Genomic DNA, 23,582 nt, shown 5'->3' on the forward strand with positions numbered 1-23,582 from the left:
GAGGAACTGGCCATTCAGGGATGCGATGGCACTTCATGGGGACTCCCTGCAGCTCCCAAATCCACGGGGTGCAGCCGGACCCGCGACATCCTTCCAGACCCGGGCACAGGCCCCACGGGGCTGGAGGGGCATCCCAGTGGCTGGATCACCCCCACCATCACGGCAAGAGCTGCATAAAACGGCTTTAAACACCCCGTGAAACCCGACATTAATCCCACGAAGGTTTAGTCACAGCGGGACTGTCCCCTTGATTCCCACCTCTCTTTTCCCCTCACCATCTCTGGGTCTGGCCTGCCCGCCCGGGTCACATACGCCAAAAACCAGCCAAATCCAAGGAGAAGTGTTTTTTCCTTTTCTTCCTGAGCCAGGACGTGTGAAACCCTTCTGATAGGGTGAACACCCTCAGTCCTTGCCTTTGCTGCGATGCTCTAAGGCATTTAGGGGGTCGCTCGAGCTGGCAGAGCAAAAAACAAAGCCCTCCACATCCCACTTTACTTGCATTGATTGAATCCTTGGCGACACTTGTATTATCCTGGTAAATCAATGGCTGATACAGGTTTTCTTTTCCCTAGAAAAACTCAGGTACTTTAATTTATTGCCTTTAACAGCCACATCAAAGGCTTTCGGGAGATGAACAGCAAGTGCCGCGGGGTGAATTTCCACAGCCACTTACCGTCTTAAAGAGGAGAGAATGTGGGCAATGAAAGGGGATCTGGGGGCTGACTTGGGGCTGTGATCCCAGAGAAGCCGCGCTGGAGGCGCCCCATCAATACGGCAGAAGCTAAAAACAGGCACCTGAGAAACTGGCTGATAATTATTCTGCTTCCTGCACAGCCCCGCGTGCTGAAGGAAGGGTAATTAAAGCGTGGTGTAATTAATGTGCACCTTGCCCCTCCCCCCGATCACGGCCAGCCTTCAAAGGAAAATTAATGAGGTGGAGAAGTTTCTGCTGAGGAGGGATGATAAAAAGGAGAAAAAGAGCAAAATAAGGAGACTTTGGGGGTGTTGCTTTGGACAGGTGGTGTAGCCCGAACCCTCACCACGGTAAATAATTCACTTTCTGCATCAGCTCGGCCTTTTTTGCCCTTATCAGAGGGGAAAACAACATGTAACCCAGGGAATTGCGAGGCTTTTATTTCCGGCTCCACTGCCCTCCGACATCGCCCGCTGGGGCATCTCTGGGCAAGTCCTTTAATCCGGCTGGTGAAAACTTCCCTGTGCCGTGGGGATGATGGTTTGGGGCTCACCCCACGCGGCGTGGGTGGTGGCAGGGACAGCCGGGGGCCAGCGGGTGCCTGGGGATGCTGACCCCCACCTTCATCCTTTCCTAGATGGACCGGGGGGAGTTTCAGCAGGATTCGGTGCTGAAGCAGCTCGAGGTGCTCAAAGAGGAGGAGAAGGAGTTTCAAAACCTGAAGGTGAGGCAGACCCTGGGGACGTGGCCCCCTCTGTCCCCAGCCCCATGAAGAGATGGGGCTCAGAGCCCCCGGGTCGTTCCTGGCAGAGGGGCTGCACCCCGGGGTGCTGGGCACAGCTCGGTCCCTCGCCTGGCATTGCTGCTGCCAGGCTTTCTGTCCTTGGGCCATGTCCCCAGTGCCACCAGTCCCGGCCCGTCCCAGAGGGCTGTCCCTGTGTGGTGAGGGATGCTTTGGTACCCCTGGCGGTTTTCTGACCTCAGCAACCTTCAGGGGGATAACAAAAAGGTGTGCCAGGGCAGTGCAGTGCAAAGGGCACCTGTGCCCCGATCTGGAGGGGGCTGAGCAGAGTAAGACACATAGGGGGCATGAGAGGGACGTTACTGCTGTGGAGGGGTTGGTGGTTGAAGGTGTCCTCCAAAGGGGGGGCTATCAAGATGGTGAAGAGTGTGGAGGAAACAAGACCGAAGGGAGGCTCATCAGGGTCTGCAGCTCCTCCTGAGGAGCCGCAGAAAGACAGCTCCAATCTCTGCTCTCTGCGACCAGGGACAGGACCCAGGGAGGAGCTGGAGCTGTGTCAGGGCAGGGTTACGTTGGATATTAGAAAAAGGTTCTTCCCCCAGCGGGTGGTGGGCACTGAACAGGCTCCCCAGGGTCACGGTCCCAAAGCTGTCAGAGCTCCAGGAGTGTTTGGAAAACACTCACAGGCACATGGTGGGATTGTTGGGGTGTCTCTGCAGGGCCAGGAGCTGGGCTCTATAATCCTTGTGGGTCCCTTCCAACTCAGGATATTCCATGATTCTTGCATGTCCCGGGTGGATGGGCAGGGTGGGCATCCCAAATGCCACAGGACCCAGGGGGAGTGAGCCCCACCAACCTGCCCCCCCCTTTCTCCCGCTCCCCAGGACCCCACCAATGGCTACTACAGCGTGAACACCTTCAAGGAGCACCACTCCACCCCCACCATCTCGCTGTCGGGCTGCCCCGCCGACCTGCGCCCGGCCGGGAAGCAGCGGGTGCCCACGGGCATGTCCTTCACCAACATCTACAGCACCCTGAGCGGGCAGAGCCGCCTCTACGACTACAGCCAGCGCTTCGTGCTGGGCATGGGCAGCAGCTCCATCGAGCTGTGCGAGCGCGAGTTCCAGCGGGGCTCCATGAGCGACAGCAGCTCCTTCCTCGACACCCAGTGCGACAGCAGCATCAGCAGCAGCGGGAAGCAGGACGGCTACGTGCAGTTCGACAAGGCCAGCAAGGCCTCCGCATCCTCCTCCCACCACTCCCAGTCCTCTTCCCAAAACTCAGACCCCAGCCGGCCCCTGCAGAGGCGGATGCAGACGCACGTTTGAGCCCCCCGGGGCCGCTCGGGACCCTCCGCGTGGGCACCGCGCTCCGCGCTCGGACAGTCGGCGGCAGCGGCGGTGGGAGGAGGCCGGAGGCAGCCCCCCAGAGCGGGGCCGCGGGGCGGGGGGCGGCCGAGCACCCCCTCCCCGGCACACGCTAAGCACAACCCCGCCGAGGACGCGCTGAGCCCGGGGAGCCGGAGCCGCCCCAGCGCGCACCCCCAGCCGCTCGCCTCCGCTTCCCGCTGCCCTCTCCCACCCGGCTCCTTTCCTTCCTTCGTGGTGTTCGGTGTCCATACTTATAGAGTCCGTTTGGGGGGGGTTGGGGGTCCCACCACGTGGGACAGATGGGGGGGGCATCGGTGGGACAGGGACCCCCCGGGAAGGGCCTCTCCACGCTGTATCGCGGTGCCGCGGTCAATACAAGAGGTGTTTCTCGTGGCACGCCTGGGCTGGTGGCCACCCAGTGGGGACAGTGGCATCCCTGACACTTGGCCCCGGCCGAGACCTGGCCTGGAGCCTGAATGTGCTGTTGCTTCCTGGGGGAATTCCTGGGGGACACAGAAATGGCTGGGGGTGGAGGGAAACTGAGGCACAGGGCAGCTGGGACCCCACAACCCCAGCGTGGGAGGCAGGACATGGGGCATCACAGCAGGTAAGGGCACATGGAGACCTGAGGACATGGGGACACAAGGACATGGGGCAGGCCCCCTCCCTGCAGTTCACAGCCCCTCACACACACACCCCCCCCCCAACACACGCCAGGAGTGCCCATCCCATCCCAGCCTCAGCAGGACCTTTATTGGGTGCCAGCATGAGCCTCAATACCCCCATCCATTGGTTCCCCAAAAACCACAGCGGGGACCCTACAGCAGCGGGGAGAAGGCACCAATCAACCCCTCCATGGGGGCACTTTGGACATCCCAAACTCCTGAAGCTGAGCACCCAACCAGACCCCCCCCCCAAGGCCCCTCATCCCTGACACCAGTGGCACACAGACCCCAGGTGAAGGCTCCACCATAAATAGACATTTAAATTAATTAAATTAATCTGCACCCCCAAAAGGCCCCAGCAGACCCCAAGGCCAAGCACCCCTGGGTGCCCCCACCCTGGGGGGCTGCGGGGACGAGCCCCCGCGCCAGCGCTAAGGCACAGGACAGGGCTGCTGAGGAAAAAGGAAACTAAAAAACGGGGGGATTAAATATTTGGGAGAGGGTTCAGAGCAGGGAGGAGGCAACATGGGCCCCCAAATGCTCCCATTCCCCAGGAGGAGGGTCCCAGGACCCCCAAAATCAGCCCCTTGGCAGGGCCCTCGTCCGAGTATAAGGGAATTAAGGGAAAGAGAAGGTCCAAGGCAAGGGCTCCTGCCCCGCCTCACCCCCACAGACCCGCTGGGAGGGAGGACCCCCCACCCCCAAACCCCTGCAAGTCCTTCAGTGCGTTGGTAGAAAAGTTGCAGGGACACGGCCCTGGGGGCTTCCTGCGCCCCCCAGAGCTGCCCCACACTGGGACCCGCATCCAGTGCGGCTCCCAGCCCTGTCCCTGCTGGCTCTGGCAGTCCTGGGCATGGTGACAGTGGTGACCGGGACACTCTGTCCTCGGCCACTCCAGCCGTGCTGGCACCATGTCCCCTCATGGCAGGCAACGGTGCCCCCTCACACCAGGGGATGGTGTCCCCTCACACGGGGGGATGGTGTCCCCTCACACTGGGGATGACGTCCCTGTGTGGCTCTGCCGCCCTCAGAAGTAGGTGAGGTTCTTGACCAGCCCCAGCTCCAGCATCCGCTTGATGGCCACGGCCTCGTGTGACACGTTGTGCTCTGACGCCTGTGGGATGGGGAGCAGGGGGTGACGCCTTCCATGCACCTTCCTCCCAGCCCTCCCACCCCACCAGTGGGGAGCTGAGCTCCCAAAAAGGAGGGACAGAACCCTCGCTGCCCAATCCCCCTGTCTGTGAGTCCTTCTCCTCACACATAAACACACTGTGATGGATCTACCTCTCCACACCTCCAAGGACACTGGGCTACAGGGAGAAGCTGGATGATGACCATCCAACAGTGGGTCTCAACACCCATCATGGAAGGGTAGTGAGAGGTGCCCACGGGAAGAGGCTCCCACATCACTCAGCATCACAGCACTGCTCTCCTGGGCTGCCATCTCCCATCCCTGGGGAAAAATGGGGGAAAGGTGCACAAAATGGCAGGGCAAACACTTACAGCCATGGACTTGAGCGTGACCTGTTCATAGTAGTGGATGGTTTGCTTCTTGTTGCCCGAGTCGGGGTAGCCGAAGCCCGCAATGTGCACCAGGTCGCAGAAGTGCAGCGCCAGGGTGATGGCCAGGAGCCCCGTGGTGGGCTTCTGGGGGACAGGGGCAGAGAGCCACGGCCTTCAGGGGGCTGCAGGGGGACAGGCTGTCCCCCCTCGGGGAGCTGCAGGGGGCCCAGCCATCCCCACCCCTTACCTGTTTGACCTTCCGTGGTTGCTTCATGGGGAGGTGGAGCACCTTAGCAGCAGTTACTTCCATGTAGTAAGGGTTGAGGATGCGCACCTGCTCCGGGTTGGCATCCCAGATCAACGGGGGCTGTTTCCAAAACCCTTTCCGAACCTGCAGGAGGACAGAGATGTCCCCAAGGGCAGGATGGGATGAGGGCTGGACTCGTGAGCAGCCAGGGAGGGGTTGGAACTGCTTTCCCACCACGCTCACCCTTTTCTTGTCATTAAGAATGGCCTCCATCCACTGGAAGTCCATGGGCTTGAAGGGCACCAGCACCAGCAGCGTGTCAGGGTTGTTCTCCGTCCGGGGGTCGAAGTGGGCCGACTCCGGGTAGAAGAGGCGCATGGTGGTCTTGGAGCCCACGTCCTGCTCATAACCATGGACCGGGGCGTTGTTCAGCCTTGGGTGGGGGGACACGGGGACATCACAGGTGTCAGCGCCAGCCGCGGGTGGCAGCGGGGAGGGGGTGGTGGGACACACCCATGGCCGTACCTGATCACGACATCGTAGGTGTTGATGGTCTCCCCCATGGAGCTGTTGCGGAGCCGGTGGCCGTTGCCCACCACGGCACACCTGCGGCACTTTAGGCTGCCAGACAAAGCCCTGACTCAACCAGACCGCTCCAAAACCTGAGCAGTTTTAACTCCCAAGGGGGTTTAACCCCACATTGTCCTGTCTCCAAACCCTCCCATGCTCCACCTATCACCTCTGGGTTGCCAGATCCTGGGCCCACAATACACAAAGTCCACCCCCAACAAGAGAGCAACAATGAAGAGAAAGGAAGAAAAAGCCCCTAAACCCACCCCAGTGTTACCTCTGGATGCTCTCAGGCAGGGAGTAGTGGGTGATGGACAGCAAGCGCAGGAGGGCATCTTCTGTAAAGCAAGGGCCAGGAGAAGGTGAGGAGGGCAGTTCCTGCCTGGCACAAAGCCCGGGGTGCTGCCCCATCCCAGCCGGATTTCCTCCTGCTGTTAATCCCAGCTCCGGGTGGATAATCTGTCACTGAGGCTTAGTAAAGCCTGGCCCACCCTAAACCCTTTTAGAGGTCCACATGCACCCAGGGCAAGGAGATACCAACTTCAGAGTTCTAAAAATCAAGCAAATAACTTGCTGGGGTGATTAGTCCCCAAAAAGCAACTTACAGCCATTTTGAATAAGGGGGAAACTGAAACCCTGGGGAGCAGCAGTGGGACGGACAGACAGACAGACAGACCCACGGAGCACTGCCAGCACTCACCACTTCCCTTGGTGCCGTAGGGCAGCTCATAGAACGATGGCATCTTCACCCAAAAGTAGTCCTTCAGCTGCAAGAAGAGCGGGTGGTCCCTCGAGTAGCTGCCAAGGAGCAAAGGCCGGTGAGACCGGGCTGGGGGGATGGCACAGGGAGGGGTCCTGGCCCTGCATCCCCCCACTCCCCTCTGCCAGCCCCAAAACTCACTTCCCAATGAGCTGTGCCGCTTTCTTTTCCAGCTCCCCAAGGGGACACATCGTCTTGTTTTCTTGCACAGGGAAATAAAAGCTGTAAGGGAAGAGGTTAATTAAGTAAATGATGCCTGTTCCTCTGCACCCCCCTTCTGGCAAAGGGGGCTCCAGCACCCCCAAATACCCCCAGGGCAGGATTACAGCCATGCTGGAGGTATTTCCAGCCGGATTTAAGGCCAGCACTGCCTTGGATATTTATCAGCTGGGCTTGCAGCCTTGCATCGGAAGAGGTCTCTGTTGCTCTGCTCAACCTCACACTCTCTGCTTTCCCCATCTCTGTCAGCATCACTGGCACTGAGAAAAGAGCGGGGTTTTCGCATCCTCCAGGGCTCAGAAAAACACCGGCATTGACCAAACACCCGGCAGAGCCCGACCACCACCACACACCGCGGGGAGCCTCGGATCGCAGCCCCTGCTCCGGCAGCAGCCGAGTCTGCTGCCGCCTCCCCCTCCAGCATCCCTGTGCATGACGGGCGGGAGGATGCCACCTCCTGGGAGCGAAGGAAAGGGCAGGAGGTCCTTTAAACTTGAATAAAAGGCACTCACAGCTGTATGTACCTGTCTTCCCGGTAGATCGAGTACCAAACCATCACCAGAAACAGCGCCAGCACCCCAAGTATCTTCCCTCCTGCGTGCCCAGAGGGGAGGGGGAGAGAAAAAACACCATCAAACCAGTACCCTGGGGTTTGGATGATCAGATGTGGGGTCCCACAGCCCCCTGGGGATGTCCTGGTAGATCCAGGATGGCAGAGCTTTGATGAGGAGCAGCCAGGGTTTGGTTGGCACTGTGCTCCTGAAATGGAGCCAGGGGACTTTGTCCCAGATCCAAAAGCCACATTTCTGTTTCTTCCTGCCTGCCATGTGTCAAGGTCTGGGCAAATGCCCATCCTTCCGGGTACGTCCAAACCATTTTTTACTGCAAAGTTCCAGGTGCCCAAGCCCAGAGCTTCAAGGACCCCAAAACCACCCTCACCACCGTGACTTTGACTGTGACACCCCAGCATTCCATCACCCAAATGGAGCTGCAGCAAAGCAGCATCCAACCCCCAAAGCCAGATTTCCAAGTGCAAATCTCCCAGGCCCCCCATCGCTGCTTGGACAGAGGGAGACAAGACCCCTCATGGGACTCACGAGACTTGTTGATCATTTTTATGAGCAGGGAAGGGATCAGGCGAGGGCCGGAGCTCTCATCGTGGCTGGTCACCTGCAGCAGGAAAACAGGGAATGGCATCGGGTGAGGGCAAAACCCACCGGAGCTGCTCCAAAACCCCATCCAAGAGGCATCACCCTCTGCTTGCCCAGCAGGTGTGGGGGTTCCCCAAGGGATTTATTTATTTACATCCATATTTCTGTGATGCCAAAGGGTTGGTTTAGAGAGTTTATTGAAGCCAGGCAAGCCCTCTGAGGAGCTTCAGCCTTACAAGTTAACTTGTCAAAGAAGAAAAAAGGAATTAAAGAGGAAAAATGAGCCCTCACTGGGATTTCAATCACAAAATTTCATGGGAGGTGATTTTAAGCCCAGCTTAAGCATCCACCTGGCACCAGCAGCTACAAAACCCAACGTGCCACCAACACCACCGAGCCAGCAGAAAGGACAGAAGCAGCCGAGGGGGATCAAACCAAAGAGCATCACGTACTCCAAGAACCTCCAGCCCCTTCGACTCCCCCATCCCAGCCCAGGGACAGGGGTTGTCCCAGCTCAGTCCCTGCACAAACACCGGCCTGGGAAGTGGCAGAACGTTCATCTCCCTCCGAAACCTCTGGCTCCTGGAATGAGGAGCAAAGAGCCCTGATTGGTGCCATCCTGGGATCGGATCAGCCCATCCCACCAGCACAAGGCAGGGATGGAAAATTAACTTACCAGGTGGAAGAAGCTTTGGGGTACACGGGAGGCTTTGCTCCCAGGAGTGAATCCTGCTCTAAGCCCAGCTCAGAGATGGGCTTGGCTTTGCCACCCTGCAAATGAGCCCCTCCCTGCTCTGAGCCACTGCTTCTTGGCACAGGAAAGGAAGCCAAAGGCAAAGTGCACACCTGGGCTGGGCGATCCAACCACGCTCTCGATCAGAGTCTGTCCATCAAAGTCTTGAGGGATTAGTCACCTGGTGGGGGGGCACCCACCTCACACCCCTCCTGCCCAGCAAAGCACTGCTAATGCACCTGGCACCTGCCACCTGCTCAGCAGTGCCACGGCCTCGCCCAGCCAAGGGCCAGTCGAGAGCACCAGTTTCAGGGGTAAAAATGTATCAAGAACGAGGAGAAATGGGACCAAAGCTGGTCCTGCGAGAGTCAGGCTCTTCCCTTCCTTGTCACAGGCTCCTGAAGTTAAAAGGGCAGGAGGGCAATTAATTAAAAAGGGCAGGAAGGACAATTAAAGGGAATTAAGGAGAATTATAAACTGTGCTAGATGCAACAGAATGGGACAGCAGGCAAAGAAAACTGTGTCCATTTGACAGCAGAGGGAAGGGAACAGAGAAGGGGACAGGCAATGTGATCCTCTGGGAGAGCCTCTCTCCCCTGAAATGCTTCTCCTTCATAAAACATGGATAATCATCACCCCCCTATCACCAGGAAGGTCTAAAAACTAAACGATCCCAGCTGGGGGTAGAAATCAGAATGTTTTATTGAACATGCAAAATGCAATTTAAAGGTCTTGGGGGCAGGACATGTAAATAAGGAGGATGGGTTATGTTAACTAGGAAACTGTTTATGTTAACTAGGGAATTACATAAGTTTCTGCTACAGCTACACGAGTGATTAACATTTTCTATAACCAGGGTTTACATGGGAGGAAGAGGACAAAGGGTTTCAACATGGTGTTATCCTTGTCTCCAAAGTCCCTCCCCATCCGGCAGCAGGAGACGGGCTAATTAACATGGCTGAATATCAGCAGGTCTTGTAAGGAAGCATCTGGTCCTTCAGGTGATTTCTCTCAGCCTTTGTTGCCCAAGGTTTGCTCTTTAAACCCACTGAGCTCCTTACTGCTGTTGGCTGAGTTTCAGCCCTCACAAGGAAGGATAAGCAACCCCCCCCATCCCAATTCACACCCTGGCTCTCATCCTGCATCTGCATTTCTGGCTCAAAGAGCCCCTCCCTGCTGGGAAAATGAAACCCACGACTGGATCTTCGAGGGTGGGAGCACACAGGGAGGAAGATGCTGGAGGGTCTTATCCCTTTACATATTACAATTGCTTGGGAAAAATAAAATTAGGGGAAAGTGAAAAGCAGCTTGTGCTTCTTGGTGGTTGTTTTTTTTTCTTTACGACACTGTCCATGAAAGCCCTGAGAGGAAATGAAGCACCACAGCTGGAGGCTGGTGATGCTCCTGAGAGGCCTGAGCATCCCCACTGGCCCCGGGCTGGGATGCTGCCGGGTATCAGGACTGGGATTTAGCACCAAATTCACCTCCCAGCTCCCTCCTTGGGAGCCAAAACACCCAACTAAGCCCACTTCACCCCTCACACAGGTGAAGACACTGGAAAATCTACTCTCCCTACAGTGTTTTCCTTTTACATACCAACTTTTTTTACTTTTTTTTTCTTTTTAATGTCTTTCTGATCTTTTCCCAGGCTTGTAGGCACAAGCTGGGCCTGATGCAAAATTTATCTAAGGCAAACACAGCTAATAATGCCTGAGGAGAAGAAACGCTGTTTGGTGAAGCGTTCAGGGAATGCGGAGCACACCCAGCTGCCCCCGCGCCCATGGTGCCTCTGGAATGAGTTCAAGCTCAGCCCTACCAGACCCACAGCCCCAAAACCGAGCAGCTGCCGACAGCAGGAAGGTCTGGACACCCCAAGCCAGTGCTCTGGGTCCTCACAGGGATGCCAGAAGGGAGCGATGCCGAAGGGTCCTGCTGGTCCCCCCAGCATTCCCAGTCCAACAATGTCCTCAGACCCCACAGTATCCCTGTCCCATCACAGCATCCTCACAGCCCCTCATGGTAACTCTGGCCTCACAGCATCTTCAGAGCCCTCCTGCAGCAGCTCCAGTCCTGCAACATCCCTGCTCCTGCAGCATCCCTGGTGCCCCACACTGTCCTCAGAGTGCCATCCACAGCATCCCAGTGCCATTGCCCCACACTGTCCTCAGAGTGCCATCCCCAGCATCCCGGTGCCATCATGGCATTCTCATAGACCTCTCAGCATCCCTGTCTCATCAGAGCATCCTCAGAACCTCACAGCATCCTCGGAGACACTGCCACAGCATCCCTGTCCCATCACAGCATCCTCAGAACCCCACAGCAACCTCAGAGACACTGCCACAGCATCCCTGTCCCATCACAGCATCCTCAGAACTCAGAACCTCACAGCATCCTCGGAGACACTGCCACAGCATCCCTGTCCCATCAGAGCATCCTCACAGTTCCTGCAGCATCTGAGAGCCCCACAGCAGCCCTGTCCCATCACAGCATCCTCAGAGCCCCTGCACTATCCCTGTCCCATCACAGCATCCTCAGAGCCCCCACAGCAGCCCTGTCCCATCACAGCATCCTCAGAGCCCCTGCACTATCCCTGTCCCATCACAGCATTCTCAGAGCCCCTGCACTATCCCTGTCCCATCACAGGGCCCTCAGAGCCCCCTCAGCATCTGCCAGGTCCCCCAACACAGACCCCTTCCTGGATCCCCCACCACAGCATCCCCATCCACCTCTCATGGGTGGGATCCACCACCACTCCCCTGGGGTCAGTCCAGGGCATCACCTGCCCCACCAAGCCCTGGAGCTGGGGGGAAAGTCCCAGCTGGATTCCGTCCCCCACACCTGGGAGAAGCAACCGGAAAAGCCCCTCTTTGATGTTGGAGGACACACCCCCACAGCTCCCCAGGCTGGGGATTATCCCTGCACAAAGGACTCAAAAGCCCCATCACCCTTCCCTCCTTCCCCACCCTGTGTTCCAGGAAAGCCCCATCCAAGGATGCCACAGAGGCAGCTCATGGCCAAACCTCATGGAGTTTCCCTGTCTTCCTCCAACTTGGAGCAGGGTTTTGTCCCCCAGTTTTTCACCCTGTTCCCTGGGAGATGCCAGCAATACCCAGAGGGACTGACCCTCCTGCCAGGTGGGAGAGAAGGAGCTCATCCCTGTATTCCCATCCATCCATCCATCCATCCATCCATCCATCCATCCATCCATCCATCCATCCCCATCTTTCCCCATGGCCTCAACCTCAACAGCTCCAGCATTTCCAGATTTAAGTCATGTCAATCCACAAAGTGGCTGCAAGCACTGGCCAAGCTGCTCCCAAACAAAAAGGGAATTTCCAGCCGTGGAACAAGCACAAAGTGGGGGGTAGTTACAGATTCCCCAGCCCACCCTGGCATGGGTGGCTGGTGATCCCAGGCACCTGCTGCTATCCCAGCAAAGCATTGTGGACTAGCAGGCCATGCAGAAAAAGCTTTTAGTACTTTTATGTTTCCATGGCAATCCATGGATTGAGAAAGTGTGACACAAGGCAAGGACACCTCTCCTGTGCCCCCACCATCCCATCCCACGTGTCCATGGGACACGGAGCCACCCACTGCCTGATCCAACTTCCCTGGGTGAGAAGGATGCTCAGTGGAGAACAAGCATCTGACAGTTTATCCAAAAAAAAATTCATTTATTTTTAACTGGAGGAGAGCTGGATAGCATGCGAGGACAAGACACACCAGCAGTCCTTAGGGATTCACTCTTGGCAGGGGGAACCAAAGGGAGACAGACAGACAGCACAGACCCCTCCAACCTCAGCCAGACCATCTGTCCTGAGCTTTCCAGGCATGTGGAGCTTTCAGAAACCTGGAGGGCAGATCCTGCATTCCACTGAGGACAACAACCAGGATTGACCCCCATGAAGCAGTTTACAGCCCTGAGATCTTCCAAGCCCTCATCCCACAGGTTTGCTGCCCACAGCAGGGCTGGGACTGCCAGAGGACCCGGCAGATGCCAACGTGCCCCCAGTGCCGTCCCGGCTGCGTCCTGTCCCGGCACAGCCATCGCGTGCCGGAGCCTGAGCACAACCTGGGAGGCGGCCGGGGGCGATCCTGCAGGGAAAGGATCCAGCCAACTCCGGGCACTGCCTGTGCTTGGCAGATCATCAAAGGCACCCAAATCCCCAGCCTGGCATCCCACACCCTCCTCGCCCCAGCTGCTGCGAGCTCCAGGTGCTCAGGGAACTTTTTTCCAAGCTGGGAAGAAAACTGAGATCCACAGCAGAGAGAGGATCCTTCTGGGATTGCGACCACCCCCATCACAAGGCCAAAAGGCAGCAGCTGAGCCCACTCCAAGGGATGCTGCATGGAATGGGGATGCTGAGGGCAAAACAAGAATACTGAAGGGGGTCCAGGGATGCTGGGAGGGAACAAGAGATGCCAAAAACCAGCAGGGCAGAGTGATGGCAAGAGCAGGAGCTGCAAGTGCCAGGGGCTGGGGGGATGCAGAGGATCATGAGGACACAGCACTGCAAAATCAATCTGGCTGGACACCAGGCACAGCCCCACAGAGGGCCCAGAGCCAGCCCAGCCCATGTGCTGATACCCACATTTATCCTATTTTAAGAGCCCTGCGAGTCACTTCAAAGGAATCTTAATTGCCTCTTCACCGGAGAGGCAGCACCATTTCCTTATTCCGTGGTATCCCAGGCACACAGTAACCTGGCCAAAGATCTGTGATAGGGGAGATCAACCCTTCACTGGCATGTGAGCTTTAACAAAACATTCACCTGTGACCAAGCTGCAATTTTGAAAGAGGCAACAGCAAATAAGCTCAGGTACAACGAATCTTTCCATGGTGGCAGGTCCCCAGGACAAATCTGGGCTGCTTCTGCCTTCCCATGGCACTGTTGGTTTTAATGTGCTCCAGAGCCAAAACCTGATTCGGGCCAGCACTTCCTACACTCTCTCCTCTCCCTCTATTTTTTTTAAATCTTTGCTGCAGGAAAAACACAGGGTGGGACCCGAGTCCCTTCCTACAGCCCCAAAACACCAGCTGTGTGGGTACACCTGAGCATCCCATGGCGCTGGGATAACCCTGGACCATCACGGAGCTACAGGGCTCCTCCCTGGGGAGTTAAGCTACACTGTTATAGGTTATATATTATTATTATATTACCTATGTTTAATCACTCTTTTGCTATTTAAAAAACTAAAATAAAGACCCTTTTCTGCTGGATGCAGCTTGCTACACTCCAGAGGTTACAGCTGAGCTGCTGGAAGTGAGAGGAACAACCCCGGCTGAGGGGGCAAGGGGTCACCTGGCACAGACCGTGTTGTCCCCCTGGGGTCTCATCCTGAGCCCCCACCACCGACCCAGCCACCCCCCTCCCACCTGCCCCGTCCTGTCCCCATCTGCTGCCACCGTCACCTCAGTGCCATGTTTACTCTCTGGTATCTCCACCCTCAGGGATCATCCAGGGATGCAGGTGGCAACAGCGAGAGCAGCTTTGGCAATGCAGCTTTGAACCCACGTTTTGGGCTAAATCTCCCCGAAAGCAGCAGAAAGGGGGAGGCAGTGAGCTGGGGATGCAGGCAAGGTGCAGGCAAGGTGCAGGCAGGGTGCAGGCAGCCTCTCCCCGCTCCCCAGGGAGCAGCAGGCAGAGCATCCACAGGGAGCACCCACTCCCTTATAGTCCTGGGAGGTAAAAATCAAACCACTGAGGTGCTCCAGCCCATCCCCAACCCAAACTCAAGCAATGCTGGATCCAACTTCAGCTCGCCAGGGAAAAGGGGTGGGTTCTCAAGCTTCAGGGCTGAGTTATCCTGCATCCTGCTCCCATTCCCACTGGCTTTTGACTTGGGGGGGGGGTCCCCTTTTGGGGGCTCAAAGCTGCCTGCAGTCACCACCCCCTTTGCACAGCTCACTTCCCACCTCAACCAAACCCATCTGTGGTTTCCCCTCTTCTTCCTGTTTTGCACTGAATTTGGAGGAGCAGAACCCCCAGAGCAACCCCACAACTCAAGCTCAAGCCTGTCAGCCCTGAATCCTCTGGGGATCTTCTCTATTCTTTTCTCCCATGGAGGAAATTCCAGAAAATAACCTGCTCCATCACTCTGCACCTCCAATGTCGTCTCGATGCAACATTAGCCCGCACAGGGAGGAAAATTTCTGTCTCAGGGAGACCTTTTTCTGCATCCCCAGCAGTGGGATGGGCTGCAGCTGGTCCCACCGGGGCAGGGATAAGCTGGCAGCAGGTCACGGCTACTTACGGTCCGTCCTCTTGGTCCAGGCGGAGCGGGCGGGAGCTCGGCAGGATCTACGGGGCCATCCTCTCTTCCCCTGGGAAAGGGAAAAGGGAGAACATCCTTAGGGCTGGGGCCACCCACGCCGGCAGCGCCGGGGGATGCTTCGCCTCGCAGCCATCCGCCTTGGAGGATCCACAGATCCCTCTGGATCCCCAGCCAGGGCAGCTCGGAGCACCGATGGGGAGCCAGCCCCAGGGGAGCAGGAGCAGGGCCCTGAGGAGCCACCTCTGTCACTGAGGAGTCTGTGCTCTCCGAAAAGCCACCCACCTCCCACCCACCTCCGCAGGCTCCGGCAGCGCCAGGGCTGGGCTCCGGCTGCTCTTGAGGAGGAGGCGTGGCGAGCAGAGCAGAGCACAGACCTTGCCGCGGGTTCCCCCAACACCCCCTGGCCTTTGCCACCGAAATCCCCACCCGTGACTCACTCAGACTTTTAGAAAGACCCCAGGAGATGGAGCAATACCTCTGGGATGCTTTGCAGCTCTTCTGCCTTCCCACATGGAGAACACTCCTTAATCACACACCTCTACCATCTCCTCCCCCAAAACTTTCCAAACTGCACACCTGGCACTGTAATATCCTTACGACTTGAGGAAGGAAAAGCCCTGCCAAGAAGCTGCCAGGCACAGAAACCCTCCTGCCATGGTGCTGCTCAGAGGGGCAGCAGCTCTGCATCCCAAGAAATTACCCCAGATACCAAGTTGCAAGGTGGGTTGAGGGGCAAAACAAGCCATCCAGGTGGAGCGAGCCAGAAAACGAGTCATTCAGGGGGAGTAAGAAGCACAATGAGCCAGCCAGGTGGCATGAGCCCACTGCTATCCCAGTTAGCACCTGGGATAAACCACACGAGGAAGAGCCCCAGTCTGGTTCAGTGCAAGAAATAGTGATGCAGGTGAGGAAGACAAGGATCTCTCCCAGCTGCTGCCCGAGCCCTGGCAGGGAAGGTGCTTCCAAGGGGAAGTTCTGAAGGCCAGAGGTTTCCTTACTTCTCTCCATCTCCTCCAACTAGGAGAGGCAGAGATGAGGTGCAAGCCTTCCCCACAGCATTCTCTGCTCTTAGTATCCCATTAAATTAATGTCCCATGCAAGAGATGGGGAAGGAAACCCCCCAGCATCCTGAGATGGTTTCTTCTGGGTACTTCTACCCAGAGACCAGGCTTTCTGCCCATGTCCTGGGACCAGGGATGGCTCCATACCAGCATCTCACGTTCCCTCTCCACCCAAAGAGCCTCTGCTTCCTCCTCCCATCATCATTAGCCTTGTGGAGTGATTAACCCACAGGGGCTTGGGACAAGCAGCAGCCAAACCAGACGCACTTGGGGTCACAAAATTCACCTTCTGGCACCAGGGTCAGCCCTGAATCCATGGGAACATCCGACATCACATCGCTGCCAACAAGAAGCCTTTTGATTTAGAGCCGTGAATTGTAGGATCCGCTAACGAGGTTAAACCCTCCGGGGGAGCTCCTGCTAAAGCACTTCATGGGGCAGCATCGGCAGAGGATGAGGATGCCCCACACTGCCTGAGGGCGGGTAAGGGGATCCCAGGAGGATCCTGCAGCCCTGGGTCAGCAGGAGACTGATATCTTAAAGCACATGAGACTGGCCAGGAGGATCCAAGGTCTTGCCCCAAGCTGGTCTTTCCAGCTTTACTGGAAGAGCCAGGAGCTGGATCACTGCTGGTTTTCCTGGGATAGTTTTCCAGCCTTTCTGGTGGTCTCCCACCATTGGCCAAGGCAATTGGCTGTTCCAGGGCAAAAGTCCAGAAAAATCCCATCATGGTTCCGGCATCCAACAGGTCAGGAATCGCTGTCTCCACCACTTGCCGCGGGCGGCTCGACCCATCTGGCAGCTGATCACGGCAGGAAATGAATGTCCCAGAGCCCTTGAGAAACCCTAAACAAGCTGGATTTTGCTCCTTTCCCTCTCCAGGTATGCTGCCAGTTCCCACTCCTGCCTATCAGTTTAATCATTTAAAGGACAATATGCAAATTTGAGGGGGAAAAGGGCACCTTGTGCCCATTTCCCGACATCTCCCTCAGTGATGCTCATGGCTTTAGGCAAAAAAAAATGAAAACATCCCTTTCCCTGCCAAAGACTAAAGCCAGCCAGGATTTTTGAGGGGCTCAGCCCCAGTGTAGCAGCATCCCTGAGGGGACAGGTATTCACTGGGCAGGAGGAGGCACAAGCAGGGCAGCAATGAGCCACCAAATCCCTCCAGTCATCATCTTCCCCCTCGAGGACCAAACACCCCAGAGGCTGCTAAAACAGAGGAGGGGGAGATGGAGACAGAGTTTCTCCCTGTTCCACCTGGCAGACCTGAAGCAAGGCAGGCGTCCGTCCGTCCGTCCGTCTGTCGGAGCTCCATCGCCGGCGCCAATCTCCCTTGGTTAAAATTACCTCCTGAGGGAGGGGAGAGCAAAAGCCGGGCTGGGAGGGGAATAAAATCCAGGTGAGCTCATCCTCCTCCAGAGAAAACGTCTCTACTTGGCATGAGTGAGGTGTTTCCAGGCCCGGCACATCCCTCACGTCACCCCAATCGCTGCTGCCCCGGGACGAGCAGCTTATTCATTCAGCAAGTATTTAGTGGGAGATAATCCAGCCGCTTCCCAACCACCCTCTGGCTGAGCCAAAGGTGTAATTCCAGTGTGGGATGCGAATTTTGGGTAGAGGTTTCCCTAATGGTCATCCCAGTGGATGGTCCCTGGCCAGGAGAGAACGGAAGAGCCACCACCAGTAGAACCTTCACCCCAATTTTTCTCAATTTCATTAATAATTTATTAAATTTGTTAAACTACTTTATTAAAAATAAAATAATTTCATAAACCTATTTCTATCCAATCCCTGAGAATGGGAAGAAAAGCAAAGCAAAGCTACCCAGCCAAGCCGGATTATCCAAAGCAGCAACCAACCTAAAAATAAACCACCACTATTTAAAGATGAGCCTCCCACAATAAACCCCCCACCAAAAATAAAAGGACAAAACAGACATGTTTCCAAGCTGGAGTGTTCAGCATCACCCACCAGACCAAAAAATAAAAAGCCTATTTTGGGGTTTTTTCCTAACAAAAGTCTCTGCTTCCAAGAGAACAGCACCACCAGGCTTAAAACTGCTGATTTCCAGACACCCCATGCAAATAAATAATTAAGATTTAAAGCTGCGTTTGCATAATACAGATAATCTGTCGATTTAACTTGTAAATGCAGGGGGAATTAAGCAGCGATGTTGTTAATTAGGCAGAAAGGGGGCCTGGGAAGCCCCAGCTCCACGGTGGATGCTGACGGACCACGAGGATGCTGAAGAGGCTGAATGTGCTGGGGGATGCAGAGCTTTGGCAGCAGGACCAGAAGTTGGGGCAGGTGCCGTGGTGTGACCACCAAAACTTTGTGCTCATCCACATTTTAACTGAAACTCCCCCCAGCTCCTCCAGCCCTTCCTCAGGAGGTGCCCAGCCCTTCCCACCCTTGGGAGCTGCTGTCGCCCCATGAGAGAAAAGGCCATCGATAAAGAGCCCAGGGTGAGATTTCTGAGGACAAATCATGTACTTTTGTGCCCACCAGGCTCTGGCTCTGGCTCTCCCAGCCATGCTCTGGCTCTGGCTCTGGCTCTAGTTCTGGCTCTGGCTCTGGTTCTGGCTCTCCTCGGGCTCTCCTCGTCTCCCCCGCCCCAAATACCAGACCCCACCCGGGAGCAAAACCTGTTGAGCCCGAATGTGCCTGAACAGACAGTTCTTTGTGATTCCTTTTTTCCTTCTCTTCTTCGGTTTGGAAGCGGTGCTGGTGATCGCACAGGGATGGGCCCAAGGACTTCCCAGCCCTTGGCACCGTTCCTGCCGCCTTGTCCGGAGGCAGCATCGCGTTTAACCCCTAAAGGCCTTTGCTGCCCTTCATTTCTGACACCAACTCCCTTCCCACACCCTGGTCCTGTTCAGTCCCTCATTCTCACAATCCACTTGCATCCCCTCTCTCTGCATTTTTTTCCCTTATTTCTCACTTTCCACCTCTTTTTTCTCCTCAATGCTTCAGGACTCTCCTCCATTCCCAACCCAGACAGGTCCAATCCATCCTCATGCTGCAAAATCCCACCTCATAAACTCCATGCCAGGGGGCTTGGATGAGCCCAACAGCCATGGAGCTGCCAGGATGGGGGTTAAATCCCCATCCAGGGGTGTTCTATGATCCCCTGTGGGAATGCTGGGCTGGCAGTGTGTACTCAGCATCAGCAAAGCCCCAGAGTAGCGTTTAAACCTCCTCAACTCTTGCTCAGCACTCTCCTGTCTCAGTTTCCCCCCATTCCAAGGTTTAAGGAAGCTCTGCCCCATTGACAACACAGGAAGGGGGTGCAGAGGGACCCTGAACTCCATCCCAGTTTGTGTATCTGTATTTTAAAAGAAATTTTAAAACCACTCGATGTCGCAAGAGGCTCAAACCCCACCGGAGGATCCACCCCCGGGCTCCTTGTGCAAGGCCAGGGGCGAGTCCCAACCTCCCGCCGCTGGCACCAGGCTCTGGTTAAAAAATTAAGGCTCAGCTGACTCAGCCTGGCCGGATATGGGGATGTTGAATCCAGCCGGGAAAACTTCATCGGGCTCGGGGAGACATTTTGCAAGGGGAAGAGCCGGAGCAGGAACAGCATCTGGAAGCGATTGGAGGCGAGGAGCCTCTCCCAGGCGCAGCAGGGAATTCCAACGGCGTGAGCTCAGGTTAAAGCCTCCTTCACAGACCCGGGATTAAAGAGGAGAACCAAACTTCAGCACATTTATGTGTTCTTAAACCTGCAAATAACTCAGGGAAGGCAGCCAGCTCCCCACTAAGTCCTGCATGGATGCAGCTTTGTGATTTGGGGTAATTCTGAATTGCAATTAAAAAAAGGCCAAAATTCAAAAAAGGAGGAGAAATCTCTGTGAATTTGTGGATCTAATTTCAGGTGTAGTGTCGGGAGTCCTCCTTCAGCACTACCTTGTTTCAAACGATGCGCCCACCTCTGCATCCTCCATCCCCTGGGACTCCTGTATCCCACCTCTGAGCATCCCTCACTGGCATGGGCTGCATCCCACGATGGTCCTGGAGTGGCAGCAAACCCAGGAGCATCCCAGCATCCTTGAGATGACGTGGAAGAGCCAATGGAGGAAGCCAGCCTAGCTTGGGTGGAGGGGTTCTTTGCAAGGAACCGACAGAGTGGGGAGCCCCCAGCCTCTTCCAATCATCCCTGAGCCGAGGGACAGGGAGCAGCAGCACCCAGGGGGGGCCAAACCCATCTTTGTTAGACATTCCAGTGGAGCAATCTATGTCAGGGCAGGGTCCACATGGGATAGGCAGGATCCAGCCCCGTGTGCCCCATCTCTCTCCCCCAAATCGCTGCTCCAGTCCCGTCACACACCAAACAACCCAAAACAAGAGCCCACCCACACCCTCCCGACCCCACTGCTCCCACCCACCTTCCCGGCAGCGCGGCCATCGCCATCCCGTGCCAATCCATGCCCCGCCGGAGCTGCACCAGCCGGGAGCAGCGTCTGCCAGAGCTGCAGCCCAGAGGTCTCCAGCAGGCAAAGCACATCCTGGAGAGCAGCCTCAGCCTGCGCCAACCCAAAGCCACTCCAAGCATCCGCCAGTCCGAAGGAAAACCAGGATGGAGGACGGCTTCTCTGGTTTATCCGTTCCCTGACAGCCAAATCCCTTTTTCCTTCCTCCAAGGACACTTTCCAGCCCAACCCCAGCCACATGCAAGGGACAGCAGCTGGAAAAGCAAGAGATTAGCAAATACTGGGGTTTTTTCCTCTTCCCTTCCAAGAAGACACAGGGTTTTCCTAGAAAAAGCTCAATAAACACCAGGACTGCAGCCGGAGGAGAGACAAGTGTGAGAGGGAAATGATGGAAACTTAAGAAACACTGAAAAAGAGAAGCAGAAGTTGTAACAAGCAGGGTGAAAGTATCAAATCATTTCCTTTCTTCACAGCAAAGCCAAAACCGCTCGTTCATCTGTTCTTGGCAGTGGCGGAGGAGCAGGAGCCTGGGATGGGGAGAGCAGGATGGGGGCCCAGAGGGATCCAGGTGAATCTGGGATGACAAGCTCTGCAGCAGAGAGACCACATCCCTGCTCCTCACACAGCTGTCAGGCTACACCCACAGAAAATCAAACATAAAATAAATCTTTTTTTTAAAGCCCAATAGGGAAAGTTGTGGAGAAACAGACCCCGTGCTGCCAGCCTGAATCAGCTCTGGAATATTCAAAGCTAAAGCAATTGGGACATCACTTTATCCAAGAGAATAAGCAATAGAATACACAGGATTTAGAGATATTGCCAAATAATTAATTAGCAGAATTCAACCTGAGAATCGCTGCCAGCTGAAAACCCCTGAACACAATCGTGGGGAGAGCCCTGCCCGCAGCATTCCCGTGTCCTGCAGCTTGGCATCCACCTCTGATGTTGGTTGCAAGGATGGGGATGACACAAGCTATAAAAGTAGAGGTTTGGAGTTGTCAATACGACTGCTCCAGAGCTTAAAATGGTCTTAAAGAAACATTTTTAGTGTATGGGTGGGATTTCCTCCCAGGAAACTGTGGGGAGCAGGAGGATGCTCTGATTCCAGCTCTGGAAAACACCCTACTTGCAGATCTCCATGGCGGACATCCCTTAAAATCAGTGTGCACAGACAGTTCCTCTTCTTATATTTACATTTTCAAAGACCTTACTCCTTTGTGGAATTCAGTGCTGGAGCAGCTGCTATTAATTCCCTGCCCGGAGCTGGAGGAGTGAGCAACCCTCTAATGATGCAGATAATTAAGGATAGAGGTTAGGGAGAGTCCAGCAAAGTGTGTGGATCCCATCTGTGAATGTGAGGAGTTCATTAAAAGTTGGACACATCGTTAGGAGCCAGGGTAGGAAGAGGACACTTAAATCCATCAGTTCTATCAGATCCAGGGTTCTGCCCTGTCTGGGGTGTCCGTCCCAGGGAAAGCCTCGGCAGAAGCAGCTGGCAAAGCCTGGGCAATCCCTCTGCTCCACCACCTGCCTCTGAGAGCGGTCGGAGGCAGAGCCCAGCAGACCAGACTGGGGAAATTCAGCAGAGCTTCCCCAAAAACTCCATCACAAGACAAGAATTGGCTCATCTCTCCAAGAGACGGGGATAGGAGTTTCTGAGCAGCAGGCACCAACCCACCGGGCATCTCCCGCCCAACCCGACGGGAGAGACGCATCCCACGCCCCGTGTCTGAGCTGAGGAGCACAGAAAGCCCCCGGAGGAAGGTTTTTCCTTTGTTCTCCACTCTCCAGAACAATAAAATCCCACCAGCTCACCCTGCAAAGACCTGACATGGAAAGCTCAACAGGGAACGGTCGGGCCGGTCCTCTTCCTGCTGTCTCAGGGCAAGCATCCTAATCTCGCTGGGAACCGCCTGTCCCGTGGGAGGGCTCCAGGCGCACACCATGGGTTGGGATAGGGTTTATCCTGCACCAACACGCCCAGATCCTGCTCCCACTGTCCACACCAGGATCGGGTGGGGGATCGGCAGGGATCCCTCCTACCCCTTTGGGATCACCAGAGTGCATCCATCAAACAATCAGAGGATGCTCAGGAATGGGAGAGAAAAAGCCTTAGACTACTCAATAAATCCTCCTTTCACCGTTGTTCGCGGCGAGAGCGACGTCCTGAGCCACACACGGAGCACGTTCCCCCTTCCTGGGGCCTCCAGGAGGATTTTCCTTTCCTTACCGCGGTTCCCGGGCATTCCCATCACCCAGACCCGCCGAAACGCGCCCCCCTCTCGCCACGGGGAGATGCCAGAGCCTCTCTTCCCAGGGCTCCCAGGGCGGGATCGCCCTCCCCGGGAGCGGCCCTGGGCAGGAGCGGTGCCCAAGGCCGGTTTTTCCCGGCGAGACGAAGGGTTTTGTTCGCTGGGAATGGGGCAGCAGCGGATGGAAGGGCACTGCGAGAGCGGGGGCTTTCCTCTCGCCGCTGCCCACACTCGCTTCAGGCACTAATTAAGTGCGATAATTAGAAAAATCATCATAGTAATCACTTAAAAAAAACCCTCAAAACATAGAAATAAAGCCGTTTTCTCCCTTTCCGATGTGCCGCGCTCGCCAGGACAGCGATGCCGAAGGTGTGGGATGCAGCGCTGGGGTCCGACTGGGGTTAACGGGGTCCCTCCCTGTCCCCAACCTGCACCCCCCGTGCCAACCCTGCCGAGCGGGCAGCGCTCCCCGCCCTGCCCTGCGCCCTCCCAGCGTGGGGTGCCCCCACCCCAACCCCTCCAGCCCCTCCAAAAACCCTCCGGGGTTTTGCTTCCCCTCTCCCCTTTTTTCGCTCAACACCCCCCGACTCGCAAACACGCTTTGGGGACGCGGACCCGGAGGGACTCGGGGGGTCTCGAGGGGACACGGAGGGACACGAGGGGACTCGGGGGGTCGCGGGGGGACCCCCGGGCTGTGGACTCACCATGGGGCGGCGCGGGGGGGGTCGGCCCGGCGGGAGGATGCGGGGGGTGGGTGCGGGATGCGGGGCCGGCCCGGAGGGGCGGGCGGGGGGCGGACACGCTTGCGCACAGCGCGGGATGGGCGGTGGAGGGAGGAGGAGGAGGAGGAGGAGGAAGGAGGGAGGGGAAGAGCATCCCGGGAGCTGCGGGCGCCCGGACCCCCCA

The 23,582-nt window shown here is 56.4% G+C and overlaps 2 protein-coding genes across 10 annotated transcripts in view; one reads left to right on the plus strand and one right to left on the minus strand.

Moving 5' to 3' along the window:
- KIRREL3 (kirre like nephrin family adhesion molecule 3) overlaps positions 1-3,082 on the plus strand; it is a 379,232-nt gene extending 376,150 nt beyond the window's left edge. For all 3 annotated transcript variants that reach the window (XM_071576137.1, XM_071576138.1, XM_071576139.1), the window contains 2 exons: positions 1,332-1,418; positions 2,321-3,082. In XM_071576137.1, coding sequence (XP_071432238.1) covers positions 1,332-1,418; positions 2,321-2,764 — 531 coding nt within the window. In that variant the 3' untranslated portion in view covers positions 2,765-3,082. The remainder of the gene's footprint in view (positions 1-1,331; positions 1,419-2,320) is intronic.
- Positions 3,083-3,771: 689 nt separating this feature from the next.
- On the minus strand, positions 3,772-23,430 carry ST3GAL4 (ST3 beta-galactoside alpha-2,3-sialyltransferase 4). 7 transcript variants are annotated; one of them, XM_071576275.1, is made up of 12 exons: positions 23,381-23,430; positions 14,910-14,979; positions 7,868-7,940; positions 7,283-7,364; positions 6,693-6,773; positions 6,492-6,589; positions 6,069-6,129; positions 5,747-5,842; positions 5,465-5,654; positions 5,222-5,365; positions 4,975-5,118; positions 3,772-4,585 (listed from the first exon to the last, which is right to left on the minus strand). In XM_071576275.1, exons 3-12 carry the CDS (start codon positions 7,881-7,883, stop codon positions 4,499-4,501), a joined length of 999 nt encoding a protein of 332 aa, XP_071432376.1. In that variant the 5' UTR covers positions 7,884-7,940; positions 14,910-14,979; positions 23,381-23,430; the 3' UTR covers positions 3,772-4,498. The 7 variants fall into 7 exon arrangements, with proteins under 7 accessions (XP_071432376.1, XP_071432374.1, XP_071432371.1 ...); XM_071576273.1 differs by lacking the exon at positions 23,381-23,430 and adding an exon at positions 22,240-22,441; XM_071576270.1 differs by lacking the exon at positions 23,381-23,430 and adding an exon at positions 20,380-20,660.
- Between the last annotated feature and the right edge of the window lie 152 nt (positions 23,431-23,582).

This window comes from Pithys albifrons, chromosome 23 (assembly GCF_047495875.1).
Source record: "Pithys albifrons albifrons isolate INPA30051 chromosome 23, PitAlb_v1, whole genome shotgun sequence".
NCBI lineage: Eukaryota > Metazoa > Chordata > Aves > Passeriformes > Thamnophilidae > Pithys > Pithys albifrons.

What these genes read in the sequence shown, in the direction of transcription:
- ST3GAL4 (XM_071576270.1), bottom strand. Translation starts at nt 20,546, where the DNA reads ATGCTTGGAGTGGCTTTGGGTTGGCGCAGGCTGAGGCTGCTCTCCAGG. An exon ending in GCGGCACAGCTCATTGGGAA is followed by an intron (nt 6,590 to 6,692) that starts GTGAGTTTTGGG and finishes GCTCCTTGGCAG; the next exon opens with CTACTCGAGGGACCACCCGC. An exon ending in CTACGGCACCAAGGGAAGTG is followed by an intron (nt 6,130 to 6,491) that starts GTGAGTGCTGGC and finishes CTTGCTTTACAG; the next exon opens with AAGATGCCCTCCTGCGCTTG.